Source organism: Danio aesculapii, chromosome 12 (genome assembly GCF_903798145.1).
Source record: "Danio aesculapii chromosome 12, fDanAes4.1, whole genome shotgun sequence".
Taxonomy (NCBI): Eukaryota; Metazoa; Chordata; class Actinopteri; order Cypriniformes; family Danionidae; genus Danio; species Danio aesculapii.
This window is the reverse complement of record NC_079446.1, coordinates 657,213-674,065: the sequence shown is the minus strand read 5'-3', so window position 1 is coordinate 674,065 and position 16,853 is coordinate 657,213. Positions and strand designations below refer to the sequence as shown.

General features: G+C 38.2%; 1 protein-coding gene across 2 annotated transcripts; it reads right to left on the bottom strand.

The window, feature by feature from the left end:
- Positions 1-1,744: 1,744 nt before the first annotated feature.
- Positions 1,745-14,639, bottom strand: si:dkey-94l16.4 (retinoic acid-induced protein 1). 2 transcript variants are annotated; one of them, XM_056469617.1, is made up of 6 exons: positions 14,469-14,639; positions 9,449-11,478; positions 8,626-8,719; positions 6,176-6,225; positions 6,007-6,058; positions 1,745-5,088 (listed from the first exon to the last, which is right to left on the bottom strand). In XM_056469617.1, the coding sequence occupies exons 2-5, from the start codon at positions 11,471-11,473 to the stop codon at positions 6,032-6,034; spliced, it is 2,196 nt and encodes a 731-aa protein (XP_056325592.1). In that variant the 5' UTR covers positions 11,474-11,478; positions 14,469-14,639; the 3' UTR covers positions 1,745-5,088; positions 6,007-6,031. The 2 variants fall into 2 exon arrangements, with proteins under 2 accessions (XP_056325592.1, XP_056325593.1); XM_056469618.1 differs by having other exon boundaries at positions 6,007-6,043.
- Positions 14,640-16,853: the final 2,214 nt, after the last annotated feature.

Sequence of the window (16,853 nt, the reverse complement as noted above, 5' to 3'; positions counted from 1 at the left end):
ATTTGACTGTGAACACTGTACTGTGATAATCACTGGCTGCTAATGTGATTTCGCTATTTAGTTTGTAGATAATACTTTTCTGTAATTATATTATTAAGGAGAAAGTCTGAATGTGCGAATATAAAACCAGCTTTATCTCTATGTGTAAGTTCACATACCCTGCCGTACAGGTGCAGTTCTCTTTCAGAATGCTGTCGTTTTGTGTGTTGGTGATTAATTACCCAGGCCCTGTACAGCTCCGTCTTCTTCCCTTGTCTTTGGCTAAGCAGAATCTCAGTTTTTAGCTCTACATAGTGTTGAATCTGGTCATCCTGGAGCATTATTTCCTGCACATGACCACACAGAACAACATTGATGGCATCCAAAGACGTAGATCTTTAACTTCTCTCTTATAAAATCTTATCCAATATACATTGGGAGGCTGCTATCGCAAACGGACCTGTCAGATGAAGGCCGCTAACATTAACGTTAATTTTGCTGAATCACTGTGCTTATCACTGGGTGACGAGCTGTTATAATATGCTGAAAGCATTATGTAAATATATATATATATATATATATATATATATATATATATATATATATATATATATATATATATATATATATATATATATATATATATATATATAATGTGTATATATCTTATTTCTAAGACAACAGTAAACTCTGTACCTCATCGGATGTCATTCCCTCAATGCTAGCGCTCCCGGTTTCTTTCTGCCACCTCCCTGCACGCGCCTCCTGAAAGTTTACAAACATGTGCTGCGTCTCAATTCGCATACTATCCGTCCTAAATAGTATTTGAAAGTAGAATTAGTATGTCCCAAATCGTAGTATGTTGAAAAGAGTATGCCAAATGTTCCCGTATGGTTTACTATTTCCCGTAAAAACTCAAAGTGTAGAAGCTTCCTTACTCTAACCGCTGATATTACCCACAATACATTGCGCGCAGGACGTGAATTCGATTTAGAACTATAAACGCGGGGGAAAAGTGTAAACAAACTACAAACATGATGGACAAACGAGACCAACCGTCAAGTAGAGAGGCTTTGTAAAGATGTTTGTATGACTGTTAATTAACACCTCGCCCACTGGAACATGTTTCAATCGCGGTTCTTCGCGTTTAGGAATCGTCCGATTGGTGAATCATGTGATCGCTAATGCCGCACCAGCCTTGATCAATCATAAGCACGTGATCCTCTCGAAATTAGTTTCTAAATAAACTTCACAAAGTGCAACTAAGAAATATAAACTAAACTGTGTGAATGCAAAAATAAACTAATAAATTGCATTAAAAGTCAGACGTGGGAGATTAGAAAAATCACAAATACCTCATTTTTATTCCCGGTTACCATTCATTTTCATTCAGCTTAGTCCCTTTATTCATCAGGGATCACCACAGCAGGATGAACTGCCAACTATTCCAGTATGTTTATCCCAGCGGATGCCCTTTCAGCAGCAACCCAGTACTGGGAAACACCTATACACACTCTTTCTTACACACACTCATACACTTTGGCCAATGTAGTTGATCAATTCCCCTACAGCGCATGTGTTTGGACTGTGGGGGGAACCGGAGCACCCGGAGAAAACCCACGCCAACACGGGTTGAACATGCAAACTCCACACAGAAACACCAGCCGGGACTCGAGCGACCTTCCTGCTGTGAGGCCGCAGTGAGCCACCATGTCGCTCCCAAGCAAAACTTGCACAAAGCAAACACAAAGGAGACCGACCGCACTTTAGGCAAAATAAAAGAAGCCCATTTATTACGCTGGAGAACTGAGTCAGTTCAGGATAAATACATTTTGGGATGTAAGAATGTAAATAAAAACACAAAACCAGCTCAACCCTGAGAGTCAGATCTGAACAAGAGAGAGAAAACCAACGCAAACTTTGGTACATCTGGTGTGTAGTTAAAAAAAAGCGACAACTTCATTCAAGTTAGAGAAAAGAGAAACAATGCATGATATTCACACAGACCTGAAAATAACACCAAAACACAGAAATGAGCAACAAAAATCTGATCAAAGCTGCCAAAAGGACACTTTCAGTTTTTGGCACAGACTGCAAACAAATGAAATAACCTTAGACTGAAATACAATAATCTGATGTTGTTTTAATGCGCTGCACATTTACAGCAGGAGTCTGAAAAGAAAACAGAAATATGCCAATAGTGATTTGTCTTAGCAAGGCAGTTAAAAAACCAATAAACAAAAGCATTATGGAGTAATATGTTTGCATCAGAACTATTGAATCAAAATGAGTTTAAAGTCCAGGTCATTTCTGATGGCATCAATATATATCATTCCTAACGCAAGCTTATCGTCTCCATTAAGATTTAACCACGTCTACGCAATATCATTCAGTCGAGAAGATCATCTTTAAGTGCATAGAAGTGATGAGAAACTCCACTTGCTGCGATTTAAGAGACTTCAATGATCATATTCAACACTACTAAATGTTTATCATTTAGTTTTTACAATTAATGTAATTGAAAAATTGTCATTAAACACTTTAAAATCCAGGGAGTCAAAGTGTTCATCAATGTGCCTGATACACATTATATAAGAGACGGTGAGCTGGAATGAATATGAGTTATACTTATTTCTGTTATTTAAATAATATAAAAATATATATTTTACACATAAGAGAGTGTAGCACTGTGGCTCAGTGGTTAGCACTGTGGCCTCACAGCAAGAAGGTTGCTGGTTCGAGTCTCGGCTGGGTCAGTTGGTGTTTCTGTGCTAAGTTTGCATGTTCTTCCCGTGTTGGCGTGGGTTTCCTCCACCATGAACCAATGAATAAACATAAAATAAGGGCCCTTAAGATCTATTTGCATGTACTCCAGCTGTTATGTCCTGACAATTATTAATTTTCCTTCAGCTTAGACCCTTATTTATCACCCATCGCCACAGTGGAATGAACCACCAACTATTCCAGCATGTTTTACTCGAACCAGCGACTTTCATGCTGTGAAGCCACAGTGCTAACCACTGAGCCACCCATGTCCTGTCATGTTTACCTTTCATAAGTGGATTTTTGCCAAAAAAAATACAAACTAAATAAATATTTATGATTATCAAGGGATTTATATTCTGGCAAGCACAATATTTAATTTGGGTCTCACTTTAAAATAAGGTTATATTCATTAATGTATTTATTAACATGAACAATACAACATTTATTAATATTTTCTACATTAGTTAATGCAAATAAAGTCTTTCAGTATTAGTTCATGTTAGAGAATGATAACGAGCACTAATTTTAATAATGCATGATTAATAAATGTGTATTGTTCATTATCAGTAAATACATTAACTAGTGAAATCTTATTGCAAAGTGGTCTAAATTTGGTTAACAAAATGTAACTTCTTCATAAATAAACGCATAAAGAATTAGGAATTAAAACGTGAACACACTTGTGCCCTAAAAAACACAAATATGACACACACAATAAACATAAAAACCGTCACACACTGTGCAAATGAACCCAGAGCAGCACGTGTGTGTCAGAATTTGAGCATTCTGACTGACTTTTATATGCGTTTTCCCACATTTCCAGTCTTCAGATGGACAGATATCAGAAATCACCTCTTATACCCTTAATAGTGCACTATTTGAGGGAGCAACCATTTCTAGTGGTGCCCAAAACGATACCGGATGATCTGAAGTGGACTCAATCAATCCCACAATGCACTGCAATAATGAGTGTACAACCCATGTGCACTCGACAGATAGAAAACACCAACCCAGGCTCATTCTGAATATGTACCCCTGTATACATTTCTGGAGAGCGCCAAATACATCCCAGGAGCTATGTTTTTTTGCTTGGCCGCTGTATTTGCTTTCTCAGATCTCCAATTTCTGCTATTCTCACGTAAATCAACCAAGAGGCTGCTGTCAACTGACAGACCCATCCTCCTCCTTCCCTAAACCCAACCAATAGTGTTTTCAAAAGCGCAGATTGACCCGCCCTTGTTACTTGTTTATTTTTTGGCTTTTCTGCATTCTGGAACCGGTCTTCGCCAAATTTGAACCCTGTCATCGCTGTCAACTCCACGCCACATCACTAGTCTGCCAACATACACAGTGAGCCACTGGAGAACTGGTAACAATGGAAAAGCCGTCCATATGGAGGTAAGTGGCGCCCCCTAGCATTCGTTTTAAAGTAAAAATGCAGCCATTCATACTTCTGGCTTCAAAATTCGTGATCTCCAGAAACGTATATAAGGGTACGCTTTCAGAATGAGCCTATGTTGCATAATGCACTGCGAGAGCTAAATGAATTTCCACATCTGTCCACTAGATGGCGTCTAAAGCACAATTCTATTGGTGTGTAGTTAAAAATAGACTATTATTTAATTCAAGTGACGTTTATATACTATGACAGAAACCAAAAATCACTGCTTCATTACTAATAGCTTGAGTGTTAAATAACTATAACATGATTTGACTGAGGTTAAAATAAAATCCCCATCTAAGGGATTTATTAAAAGCAAAACTCAGCAGTGCTTCAAGTGGACTATATTAATTGCACAGTAAAAATATGCCTATATTAGCAGTTTTCTATATTTAGTGATTCAGGTTTTCATTTCTCCCAGTTTATTTCTGCTTCTGAATTGCATTATAAGAGCTTGATCTTTCTTCACAACAATTTTTAGTTAATTTTTCATGTATATTAGTGTGCAGTGCTGTATTGTGTGTGTTGGTGTTGTATATTACACTATAAACACCTTATAATAAACTGCAGCACATCTTCTGTTAGTTTACAGACTCATTTCTCTTGATATTATGTCTTATATTATCTCAAATGTCAATAAAAGTGACTTTGTTCAACTGTAGAGTTGAATTTTCAACATCAACAGTGGACAAAGCAGAGATCAACATCCCATAATGCAATTCACAACCGCAAACAAAGATGGAACAGATATTTTACAGTGTAGGGAATAGTGAATGAGGGTATAGGAGGCGATTTCGGATACAGTATGAATCTTCTGCAGCAGTGAAGTCTTTAAGGCTTTCTGAATCTGAAGCTCCGGAGTGAATCACTGAATCGATGAAGTCTGAACACGCTTTCAGCATCTGTAACACAGGAAAGCTCCAGAATCAGTTCAGAGATGGAGTGTGATAAAACAAGACACAACTCTTCCTACGACTTTTGACAACATTTGGGAGGAAATTAGCCTCACAATAAATGAAAACGACACACTTTCCTGAGTATATGAATATATTTCTACAGAATGTCAATCTAAGCCTTGAGGTTTCTCAAACGCAGAGTGAATCGAACTATTATTCAGCTTAACAGCATCCAAAATGAAGTTCGTTTTGACAATTTATGATCTTATGTGCTTAATCAAATTTAATGGATTTGATTCTTGTGTTTGTGTCAATAAAACAACTCCCGTACATCATATTGTGTACAGTAATCGGTGTTTTCCAGAAAATAAGCCACACCTGAGTGAGTGTCAGTTGTAGTGTGTTAAAGAAAAAAACAAAAACTAATTACACAACATTAAAAATGAACGAAGATCTCACTGCATCTGCATATCGTAATATCAAGTTCTTCTATTATCCACATTTGTAAGTCGCTATTAATTAATATATCTGCTATATTAATAAATATAAAAATGTACGTCACATATATATATATATATATATATATATATATATATAAGAAATCCTGTAAAATAGGATACTGGTTGCACAAAATAAACTTAAATATAGAAACATATTTAGTTATGTAATATAATGATCATAAAAGTCAAGTATAAAGCAAATTGAATATGCAGTGGATTTCGCTCTAACCTAACTTCTATCATAGAGACTATAATGCATTTCACATTTTGTTTTATTTAGTTATGAACGCATTTCTGAATGCAATCATATAAGGAGATTTACATGTTTTTTTTTACATTGCAACTGAGCGAGTGCAAACCTGTGCTGCAGAAAATACACTCTATTTATTATATTTATTTCTTAGAGATGTTGAAGATGTCTGACCTGCCGTGCTGCTCTCCGTCTGCTGTCACCTGTTGATCTGATGATAGGAGTTCTGATGCATCACAAAAACAAGATTTTTCATATTTGTAAAAGGTGCAAATAAAAAAAGATATATGCGTAAATATTACATTTAATGTGAGTTTATTAAAGGCATTTCTCATGCACCTACCTTGTGCTTTCTGCATTTCATTGAGTAATTATCCTCATTTAATACACAGCCTATGAATGAACACAAAACAAACATCAGCGAGATTATGAAGTGCAGAAACACACAAAAAACAACAAGAAAAACTAATATTATTGATAACTTTTTCTTTTTAAATCAGCATTTTCACTTCAAAATGTATTTAATCATATATTTTCTATTATTTACAGCTTTCACACCCAAAATAACAGTATTATATATATATATATATTAAAAACTAAACAACCTCTAAACAAACATCAATAATTAATTTGCTGACTCTACTTAAGTATCACAGCTTGACCCTCTCATGAACTGTGATGTGAAATCTTTAAAGGAGTTAATAGACCCTTTTTTCACATTTCTGGGTTTCTCGGTAGTGGAAGGCATCATAGTTGGTAAACTCCAGAGCACAGTGAATGGGGGAATATATATATATATATATATATATATATATATATATATATATATATTGCAATCCTATCCTTGCTGAATTAATGACAGAAAAACTCCAGGATGGTGTTTTCCAGACTTTCACAAGGAAAACAATAGCATGAGACTGATGACGGCAGCCAGAAGAGAGAATCATGTCAGATTTACTCAGTCAGTCAGTCTTTATTCATTCCCTGAAGGCAATCTAGTTGCAGCCTTCAAGCATATCACATATAACACATCCCACAATACAAATCTACCCTAAATTTAAAAACTTTACGGCTGAGAGGATGAGTGAAAGCTTAAACCGATTTGTTTTACTAATAGGAGTTCTGTATCGAATACCAGAAGGGAGAGGATAAAACTCGTGGTGTATAGGATGGGAATCATCTGACAGAAGACTCTGAGCTTTACTCAAAACTTGTCTATGGTATAACTGAGCCATGGTCATCTGTTTTCTCCAAACAACTCAGATTTGTCACACTTAGGGACTTTGAACCAACAAAGCAAAGAAAAAGATATCAGTGACTGAATGTCTGAGCTTTAAACATGCACATGAGAGATTTATCTATATTAAATGATCTTAATTTCTGTAAGTAGAACAGTCTTACAAGATTTACTCTCAGCCCCACAGATGCTGCATTAGAAACACAAAGCTGATATAATGCATTCATAATCGCATAAAAATGTTCATGTGTTTTATAAAATCTAAATATTAAAACTTTCAAGGATTTAAGATTATAATGACTAGAGAGAGAGAGAGAGAGAGTTTTAATTTTATTGCCATTTCAGCTTCTATGGCTATGTCATGGCAAAAAATAAAAATAGATCAATTTTACCACGTTTTATAAATACCAATTTTCTATAATTATAAAAATATTCTAACAATTAAAAGTAATCAACAGCAATAAATAATATACAAGGTAAAATACATAAATAATAACGATAATATATAAGATAAAAACCTAAAACAGCTGTTTAAGGTTTCCTTTTGATAAAAATTGTACAATTTTAGATGGATTCACATTTAAAAATATTTCATTTAAAGTCTGTCCATATAAAAACTGTTATTATAATGACTATTAAACGCGTCATAACAGTCTTGTGAAGAGTCCATAAAAGATGTTAAAGAGATGAGAGATGTGTGTTGCTCCGTCAGTAACAGAAGCTGCTCTTCAGTCTCCTCACACTGAACTTGTGTTTTCAGCAGGATGTTATACAGTTATTATACATTTGTCATGCACAGGCAGATCTCTGCTTTCATTTGCTCTGTGTGTGTGTGTGTGTGTGTGTGTGTGTGTGTGTGTGAGAGCACAAGTATGAGCTCATCTTATTGGGCAAACACATCATGTCTGTTTTGTGTGTTTATGTATGAATGAACTTATGTGAAAGTGTATTTGTTCAGTGTGTGTGACTGACTGACTGTGTTCTCTCTGTGTGTGTATATATATATATATATATATATGAGTGACTATGTGTATATCGTCTTTATACAGTGTGCATGTTTTCTATGTGAGTGTGTTTGTGTGTGTATGTATGCAAGTGTGTGATTGAATGCGTGTGTGTATATGCGTTTGGTGCATGTTTCTGTGCATATGTGTATCTATGCCATATGTGAGAAAGTGTGTGTGTGTGTATGTGTGTGTATATATATATATAACCCATTTTAAGGTCAATATTATTAGCCCCTTCAGCAATATTAGTGTTGTATTGTCTCCAGAACAAACCACTGTTATACAATGACTTGCCTAATTACCCTAACTTTACCCTAATTACCCTAGTTAAGCCTTTAAATGTCACTTTAAGCTGAATACTAGTCAAATATCTAGTCTAATATGTGCTGTCATCATGACACAGAGAAAAGACTTCAGTTATTAGAGATGAGTTATTAAAACTATAATGTTGAACAACTCTAATGTTATTATGTTAAAAACTATTAACTCCATCTATATATGTAAATGTGTGTGTGTGTGTGTGTGTGTGTGTGTGATAGTGTGTCTCACCTGACTGCACTGCACATGTGTAGTGGTATTTGTTCAGACAGCCTTTATAAACACAGCCCAGCGTCGCTCCTCTTCTCTGACAAGTGGAACAAACCTGGACAAGACATGTTCAAGCATCATTACAGTGCTGCGCTTCACGTCCTAACATCTGTTACACTGGTTTTTAATCATTTTGCCAGTGTAAATGCAGAAGTGTCTTTGATAAATTAGATTATTAACAGAAAATACTCATGAAAATAAAAATCATAAATCGAGAGTCGCTGCATCTCTAGAACCAATCAAGTGTACGGGCAATGATTTCAGTATTATTTTGTGTGTGTGAACTGAAATCTGTCTGTGTATTTGATTTAGTAAAGAAAATAAATAAATAAAACAATATTGCTAAATGGTATTCATTTTCCTTCAGCTTAGTCCCTTTATTCATCAGGGGTCGCCACAGCGGAATGAATCGCCAACTATTGCAGCATATATTTTACACAGCGGATGCCCTTCCAGCTGCAACCCAGTACTGGGAAACACCCATATACACTCATTCACACACACACACTCATACACTACGGTTAATTTAGTTGATCAATTCCCCTATAGCGCATGTGTTTGGACTGTGGGGGAAACCGGAGCACCCGGAGGAAACCCACACCAACACGAGGAGAACATGCAAACTCCACACAGAAACACCAACTGGTCCAGCTTGGACTCGAACCAGCGACCTTCGTACTGTGCTAACCACTGAGCCACCGTGCTGCCCTTGAGTGAATCATTACATCCTTAATCATGAGGTTTAAAAACAAACAGTATAAAACATGTGAATGTGAAATCTTACTGAGACTTTTGCCAACTTGACAGCATTTTCCAGCCCATACAGTTTTCCCCGAACCAGAAACACCCCTGCAGACCATATGGCGCAGTCCTCATGAAACCAGTGCTCCGTTTCGTGCAGAGGAACCAACGGCGGACTGTACCAATCAATGGGGGAGTCTGTTCCGACTCTCCTGGCTGGCTCACCGACTCCGCTCCATCTCCAATCCGAAGAGTTGGTCCAGTTTCCCCCAGCAGTGTTTCCTCTACAAGACGAGTCCGAGTCACTATTCTCATCCTCTGGATGATTAGAAGCAGCTTTAGAGGTCGGTTTAAAGCCTTCTGCATAATACGGCCCATGCAGATCTCCGAGATCCATCGCATTAGATGAGCTCCCGCAGAGACAGCAAACCAAAAAATCCTGATGTTCGCCGTCCATGCAAACCCGTCCATATTGAAATCCAGCCGTCGCCGGCATTATCCCAGACAAGAACCCAGCAGACGCCTTCCTCTTCCCTCGTTTCTCATTGGGATAGTTGACAATTGTACAGTTTGAAAACTGCACCCGAACGTACGGCGCAAACGTATCGTCCCGCACCTCCTTCCTCTTCAGCTTGAGACATTTGAGATTTATTTCAGGTTCTTGCGGAGCAAAGAAGGAGGTCGTTTTGCGTCTCTTTTTATTCCGTTTGACGGATTTCTTGGTTGAAACGTTATGTTTGGGCGCTGCTTTATTCACTTGGTTGCTTGTTAACAAACCAAAGTTTCTTTTGGAGGACTTTTCCTCTGTGCATTTTAAAAACGTCTCTACAGGAGTTGAGGTAGATATTGTGTCTTTCCGTCTGCTCGAGCGTCTGACTTCTGTTTGCTCTGTGTGTGAATGCTGCACTTCTGTCTTTTCCTCTGACGCACTGTGTGTTTTTATCCTCGATGGTTTGTTTCTTCCTCGAGGTTTTACGACACGCGTTGATTTGCATCTGAAGGGTTGCATGTTTTGAACGATGGCTTCGAGCCTCATGCCTCGTCCAGCTCTAGGCGGCAGTGTCTTCCTCTCTGGAATCTGCTTATTTTTGGTAACTGAATGATCGCTTGTTTTGAAGGCATCTGATGCACCGTTCTCAGTTTGCTTTGTTAGTTTGACGCATGACGATGAGTTCATGACTTCAATCTCTTCTTTTTGCATTGCATCATTCATTAGTCCACTAGGGGGAGTTGCATTTTGAGCAAAAGCACAATCATCTTGCGTTAGCTCTTCGGAAGGTAATGCAGAATCTAGCGGACTTACAAAGTCTGGGTTTAGAGATATAGCCAAGCTTGCAGCTTCATTGGGTAAGATGAGCGGCTCCTCAGATCTGGAGATCAAAAACACAAGCTCTGGATTAGCATTTGGATGCAATCCTTCAACATCGCCACCGTTTTCCTCTGGAAATCCTCCTTGGAATGGACTCACACTCCACAGCCCATTAGTAGCTCCGTTCTGAAGTTCATCCACGCTGATGGGAAATCTGCACTCGGCTGGATTTGCTTGCAAAGACTTGAGCGTTTCCAACGCAAGGTTTTCCACATCTGGCTGCTGAAGGTAGCAGAGCGCCGCCATGTTTTCCACGACCTGCGCTGGCGTCAGGAATCCCAATTGTTCGCAGGTTGTTAATCCGAGCGGTACGGAGACCTGCTGGACACAGTCTGCATCTCCTGCATCCGTCGCCAGCTTCCCAGCATCGTACGCCCGGAGAAACGCTGAAGGGACACCGCAGACTGGGGAATGCTCTGAAAAGAGATGCGAGCGGCTGACGTAGGACAGCGTGACGGTGGTGTTGGAGAACGCTTCATCCGGCTGGATCTGACCCGCAGGAATCGTTGGCTCGGAGTCGCTCTCTGGAAGCAGAATCCCATTGCTGGTCCCGGGAGCGACAAACCAGGCTGGCGTCTGGACCACACGCAGACCATCCATGGGATTGGCTTTTAATAAACACTCAATGTCAGGCAGACTGCAGACGGAGGACAGATCCTGAGGCTGGAGAGCGTCCGAGCTGCTGGAAGCCTCCTCCATATCAGCTGAGAGCAGAAACACGGGCGTTACTGTTATGTATATATGACTGTTAAAGCAACATATGACGATGGACACTCATCCTGTACTTGTCCTTTTTCTGCCCTTGACCCAATATCATCCAATGGGAAATCTGAAAACACTTAAAGTGTGCATGAACTCAAAACTAACCCTATTGAGTTTGTTCACTCACGGTGCAGGTGTTGTGCTGAACAGTTCATCTGTGCATGTGACTGAGAAAAATTAAATCATTTGCCCTTGTAATCGAAAATTTAAATCTGGAAATGCACTTCCTGTTTGTTTTCAAGTCTATCTGAGGTATTGGGCGTGGCTAACATAACCACGCCCACCCAGCAGTCAGTTTTGACAACGCTATGACAGAAATGGTGAGTAGGAGTCTGTTAGGTTATAATAACGCTCCCCTTTCTCCATATTTCCGAGTCCCCGTTTACACTCGTACGTTTTAGTTTTAAAACGGCGTTTTAGAATGAAAACGATCCGCGTCCACACTAGCGTTTCTGAACAACTCTCCGTCTACACCACTGAAAACATGACCACGCACACTCTGGCATGCGCTGCAGCGTATCTACCCAGATGAGAGCTGTGCTTGTCGGACTGTTCATCGAGGATCTACAGCTGAATCTAATCGCACTAGTGTTTCCTCTAGGATTATTTCCAGCTGTGGTGGCAGACATTGTTGGGCATTGTACACAGATCTACCAACTAAATGTTGCGTTATTTCATTGACAAATGGTCGCGAGCGCAGTATTAAGTGGAGATTGCATTCATGTAATAGCCTACGAGCATGTCAATCTCTGTGCTCGAGCGCCGATTTCCTCTGCTCGTGCACAAAACTTATTGCGCGCCCTCAAATAAACGCAGCTGAAGTGTAGCGCGTTTATGAAACGAGTATGTCTCCAACATTTATTACATTTAGAATTATGGAATAATTATTGAAACTGTGTTCATCACAACTGAAAGCTACGCCGTGTTTGCTGGCCTCACGCATCTGACACATCTGTCTGTCAGTCAGTCAGCATGTCACCTTAAAGGGTTAAACAAATAACGCACAGCACTACTACTGTTACAGAAAAGTTTGCACTGTTATAATTCACTCACCTTTTAATACGTTTCTGGTGCGATTATAACCTGCTATATAAAAAAACGACTGAATGTTTTGAATGAGAAGCTGTAATGTAGCCGTGGCGGGATGAATTTTGGTGTGGCGCCCACCACGGATGAATGAATGTAGAGGAAACCATGCACTATATTTGTTAAATGCGATATCTAATTCATCTTGTCTATATCTAACATATTCCCCGACTTTGGTCTTTTGAATCTATTACTTGTTCTCAGGTAATGTTTGGCTGAGCGCAGATAAGTTATTAATTAATCTAACCACGTACATTCAGTATATTGACTGATTGCTTGCGTTTATTTCCTATAATGTATAAACTTATTGTACGTTATACTTTAATAATGGTCATTATTGATCATTAAAACTGATATTCAGCCAAAGAGAGGGTTTGTTTTGTATTTTCAATGAAAATGAAAGGAGGCAGTGATGTTATAGGCTCCGTTTTGTTATAAATATACACACAGTGACGATGACGCTCATATATGCAGCACGACACCTCAAAAATGCTAATATTAAAATTAAAATAGCAGCTCCTTATATCATGTTTTCATTTTATAGCTAAGAACGTGAACCAACATAGCCAGGGTGATGTGAATGAGGTTATAAAGTACACAGTTCCCTTTGAAGATTCACCCGACGTGTCCTCGGGAGTCTGTTTTCCATATCAAACTTGCGAAGTCTGAACTTAAGGAGAGGATGCAGGACTGAACTGTGTGTAGGCTACTTAATATTGAGGGAAAAGCCCCAACCAAAGAGGCGAATGCAGATTTCAGATGTCTCCGTTTTCCCCCATCCACACTGAGACGGAGCAGCAGCATTTCAAAATGAAAACTGCCTCTTCAGCGTTTTCAAACCTAGGCTGTAGTGTGGGCGGATGGCGTAACCGTAGCAAAACGTATGCTTTTTAAAACGAAAACGTATTAGTGTAAACAGGGCCTGAATGAAACACCCACTTTACTACAACCAATCAGCTTTCAGTATAAAAACAAGCCACACCCACTGTTTACTTATTTAATATTCCGTTTCTCTAGGAACTGCGTCACAAAACAAAAAAACAGTCGCAGCTTCCGGTTCATGCGAACTTTATTATTTTCTTTATTCTCCCACTGGATTTTAAACAATTGACAAAATAATAAAGTATTATTATGATATATACAGAAAAGCAGCACAATTCAGATGTACATACTGTATAGTAAAGCAAAATAATGGTAACTATTAAAATGATTAATTATAAGTATAATGTCTTTATAAGTATATGTCAGTATAATTACTTACTGTAGAAATCAACAACTAGCACACAGTCTCTACATACTATGGTATTATTGACACAGAATAACATTAACCCTGACACTTGCAGAACTTTAGGTTATTGTTTGGACACTAAATAAATCTCGTATTTGATTTAAAACTGCTAAATCACCACGAGGCCTTAAAATGACCGGCCTGTTTATTAGCCGCGTTCACACTGGAGTGTTTTAACGGATTCAGACGCAAACTAACGGACATATTGTGAGAACTCAAACAATCTCGACTCAAAATAATCACAATCTTCTCCAGATTGAGCTAAACCTGACTGATGATGTGTATTATCTATTTAGAAGTGAACTGGATCACTTCGGAGATCAGATGAACATCAAAAACCGGATTCAATTCGGATTCTGCTTTCTTATTTGAGTGACGGAGTTTTTGTTACTATGCTTACGTTAGCATAGCATGCGGGCTAATATACAGTCTTTCCATAATACTACTGCTACTAAAAAACAGTCGGTAAAGCGGCTAATAAACGCGTGTGGTCGGAAACTGAAGCAGGCGAGTTTCAGCGGTGAACAGGCCGCGATCCAGCCGAACAAAGAGACTCACCGGGCGGACGCGTTCAGGTTCAGTGTCGCTCCATCGCGCAGAACGGAACTCTGTTAGCGAGCGGAATCAAAACACGGATACCGGGAGAATGAAGCCCGAAACCTGAGCGGATCCTCATGCTTTACCGAGCGCTGGAGCCTCCGGAGCTGCTGCTGCTGTCAGAGCTCGACTGGAGCGGTGCATTCTGGGATTTGTTGTTGTTATAGTCATGATGCACTTCGCTGTATTTAAGGTAAGGCAAGTTTATTTCTATAGCACATTTCATACACAATAGTAACTCAAAGTGCTTATATATATATATATATATATATATATATATATATATATATATATATATATATATATATATATATATATATATATATATATATATATATATATATATATATATATATACAAAAGGAGAAGAATTGGTGTTATTGGTGTTTTAGGGGAACTTTGATGAAAGGTTAGACCCACATTAAATGTTGAGTACTGTCTATTATAACTTCAAATAAAAATATTTATATTAGCTACAGATTAATCTTGAATATATGTATAATCTTTTTTTCCGTCCAAGTTAAATGACCAAATTAACATCTTTTCAATTCATTTGAATTGTATAAAAATGTATTTGACTGAAATCCAAGTGATCCTGGACCAAAAATGAAGGGTAGTTATTTTGAAATTGATATTTATACTGTACATAATATGAAAGCTGAATAAATAAGCTTTCCATTATATATATATATATATATATATATATATATATATATATATATATATATATATATATATATATATATATATATGGCTAAGCTAAAACTATCTGAAAATCTAAACTGAGGGTTATAATAAGAAATTTGCCTTTAAAACAGTCTAAACTAATTTCTTAGCAATGCATATTATTACTAATCAAATATATTTACAATAGGAAATTTTCCCCCTAAAAATCTTAATGGAATGTGATGTTTATTAAATATTCTAAAGATTTATGCCCAAAAAGAAAACTGTATAATTTTGACACAATATCCCAGTGCAACATAATAGTTCACGGTCACAAATCTGGAAGTTTAATTATGTATACACAAAGAAATGTATTGCATACCACTGTTTGGCTCATTTTACACACAGTAATGTAAATAAATAGAGCATCCGACTCCCATGCAGGAGGTCGCCGGTTTGATACCAGCTCGGAGCGGGTTGGGTGGCTTAGAACCGGCAGGGTTACACTTACTAACAATGAGCTTATTAGTGCTCATTTATTGTAACCGCAGCGTTTATTCCTCTGTGTGCAAATCATTCAATAAACCCATACAACATAGTCCCTGTTCGCAGGAGAGACTTAAAGGTGCAGTAAGATTGACACCCAGTGGCTGAACTAGATATTGCATTCCTGGATCACAACACACACAAGTGCAGGTTGCCAGATTGAGGACCAACAGGAGCGAGCCTGACTATTGAGCCTAAAGGCAGATTTAAACCGTGTTCTAACTAAAGCAACGGCAGAAGTTTCCATCTTAAAAAGAAAATGTTTTTGTCCTAACCAACACCTCCAATTGATATATATTCTAGCAGCTGAACAACAGAAAACTGACAATGATCAGCTCAGGTACAGCTCATGTGCTTTATTCAGTGTTTGAATGCCATTTCACATGACATTTGTTGCCATATACTGACAGCAGCAGCAGATAGTTCAGCTCAGATCTGGAGAATAAAATAAAGCGATTGAGCTTGAGCTTCAGAACTAAACACATATCAGTGATTCAGCATCTACAGTTAATAATGTTAAAGAGATTTAATATGTATTCATTAGATTATAAACAGTGAGTGCACTATTCTGTGCTTCTGAATGGCTGTGTTTACATTTCTGTCATGTTTCGTCTGCTGCAAACAGCCCAGTTGCTCATCACTGCGTATCTCGTCTAGTAGTGTGTTGTTAGGACACACGGTTACAGTGCTCACCTAATGTTTACACTCGTAATATTTCAGAGTCTGCTACTGTCCACCGGAGGTCGCATTTCGGTCACAGACGCATGCTCTGAGCGCCTTCCTGACTGAATGATTGAAATACGCTGTTTTCCAGCAAGGCAACCCGGGGTGCTGAAACAAAGACAGACGTTCCAGCACGTAATGCACACGTTCACAGCAGAATATCTGACTTCAGCATTGTTTTTCAGATAAACAAGAATGTTCACTGAGCATGTTTCTGAATATCTGCAAACATATGATGAAGTTTTTATGAGACAAAAACGGACATACAGCACCTTTAAAGAGGAACCAGCTTAATTGCAATAATATCATCCTCCAAGCAACATACTGAACTCAAACTGATCATCAGCCATAAACTCATCAACACTGTAATAAAACAACTTCAATAAGCTCCAGATGAGAATCGGTGCGAAA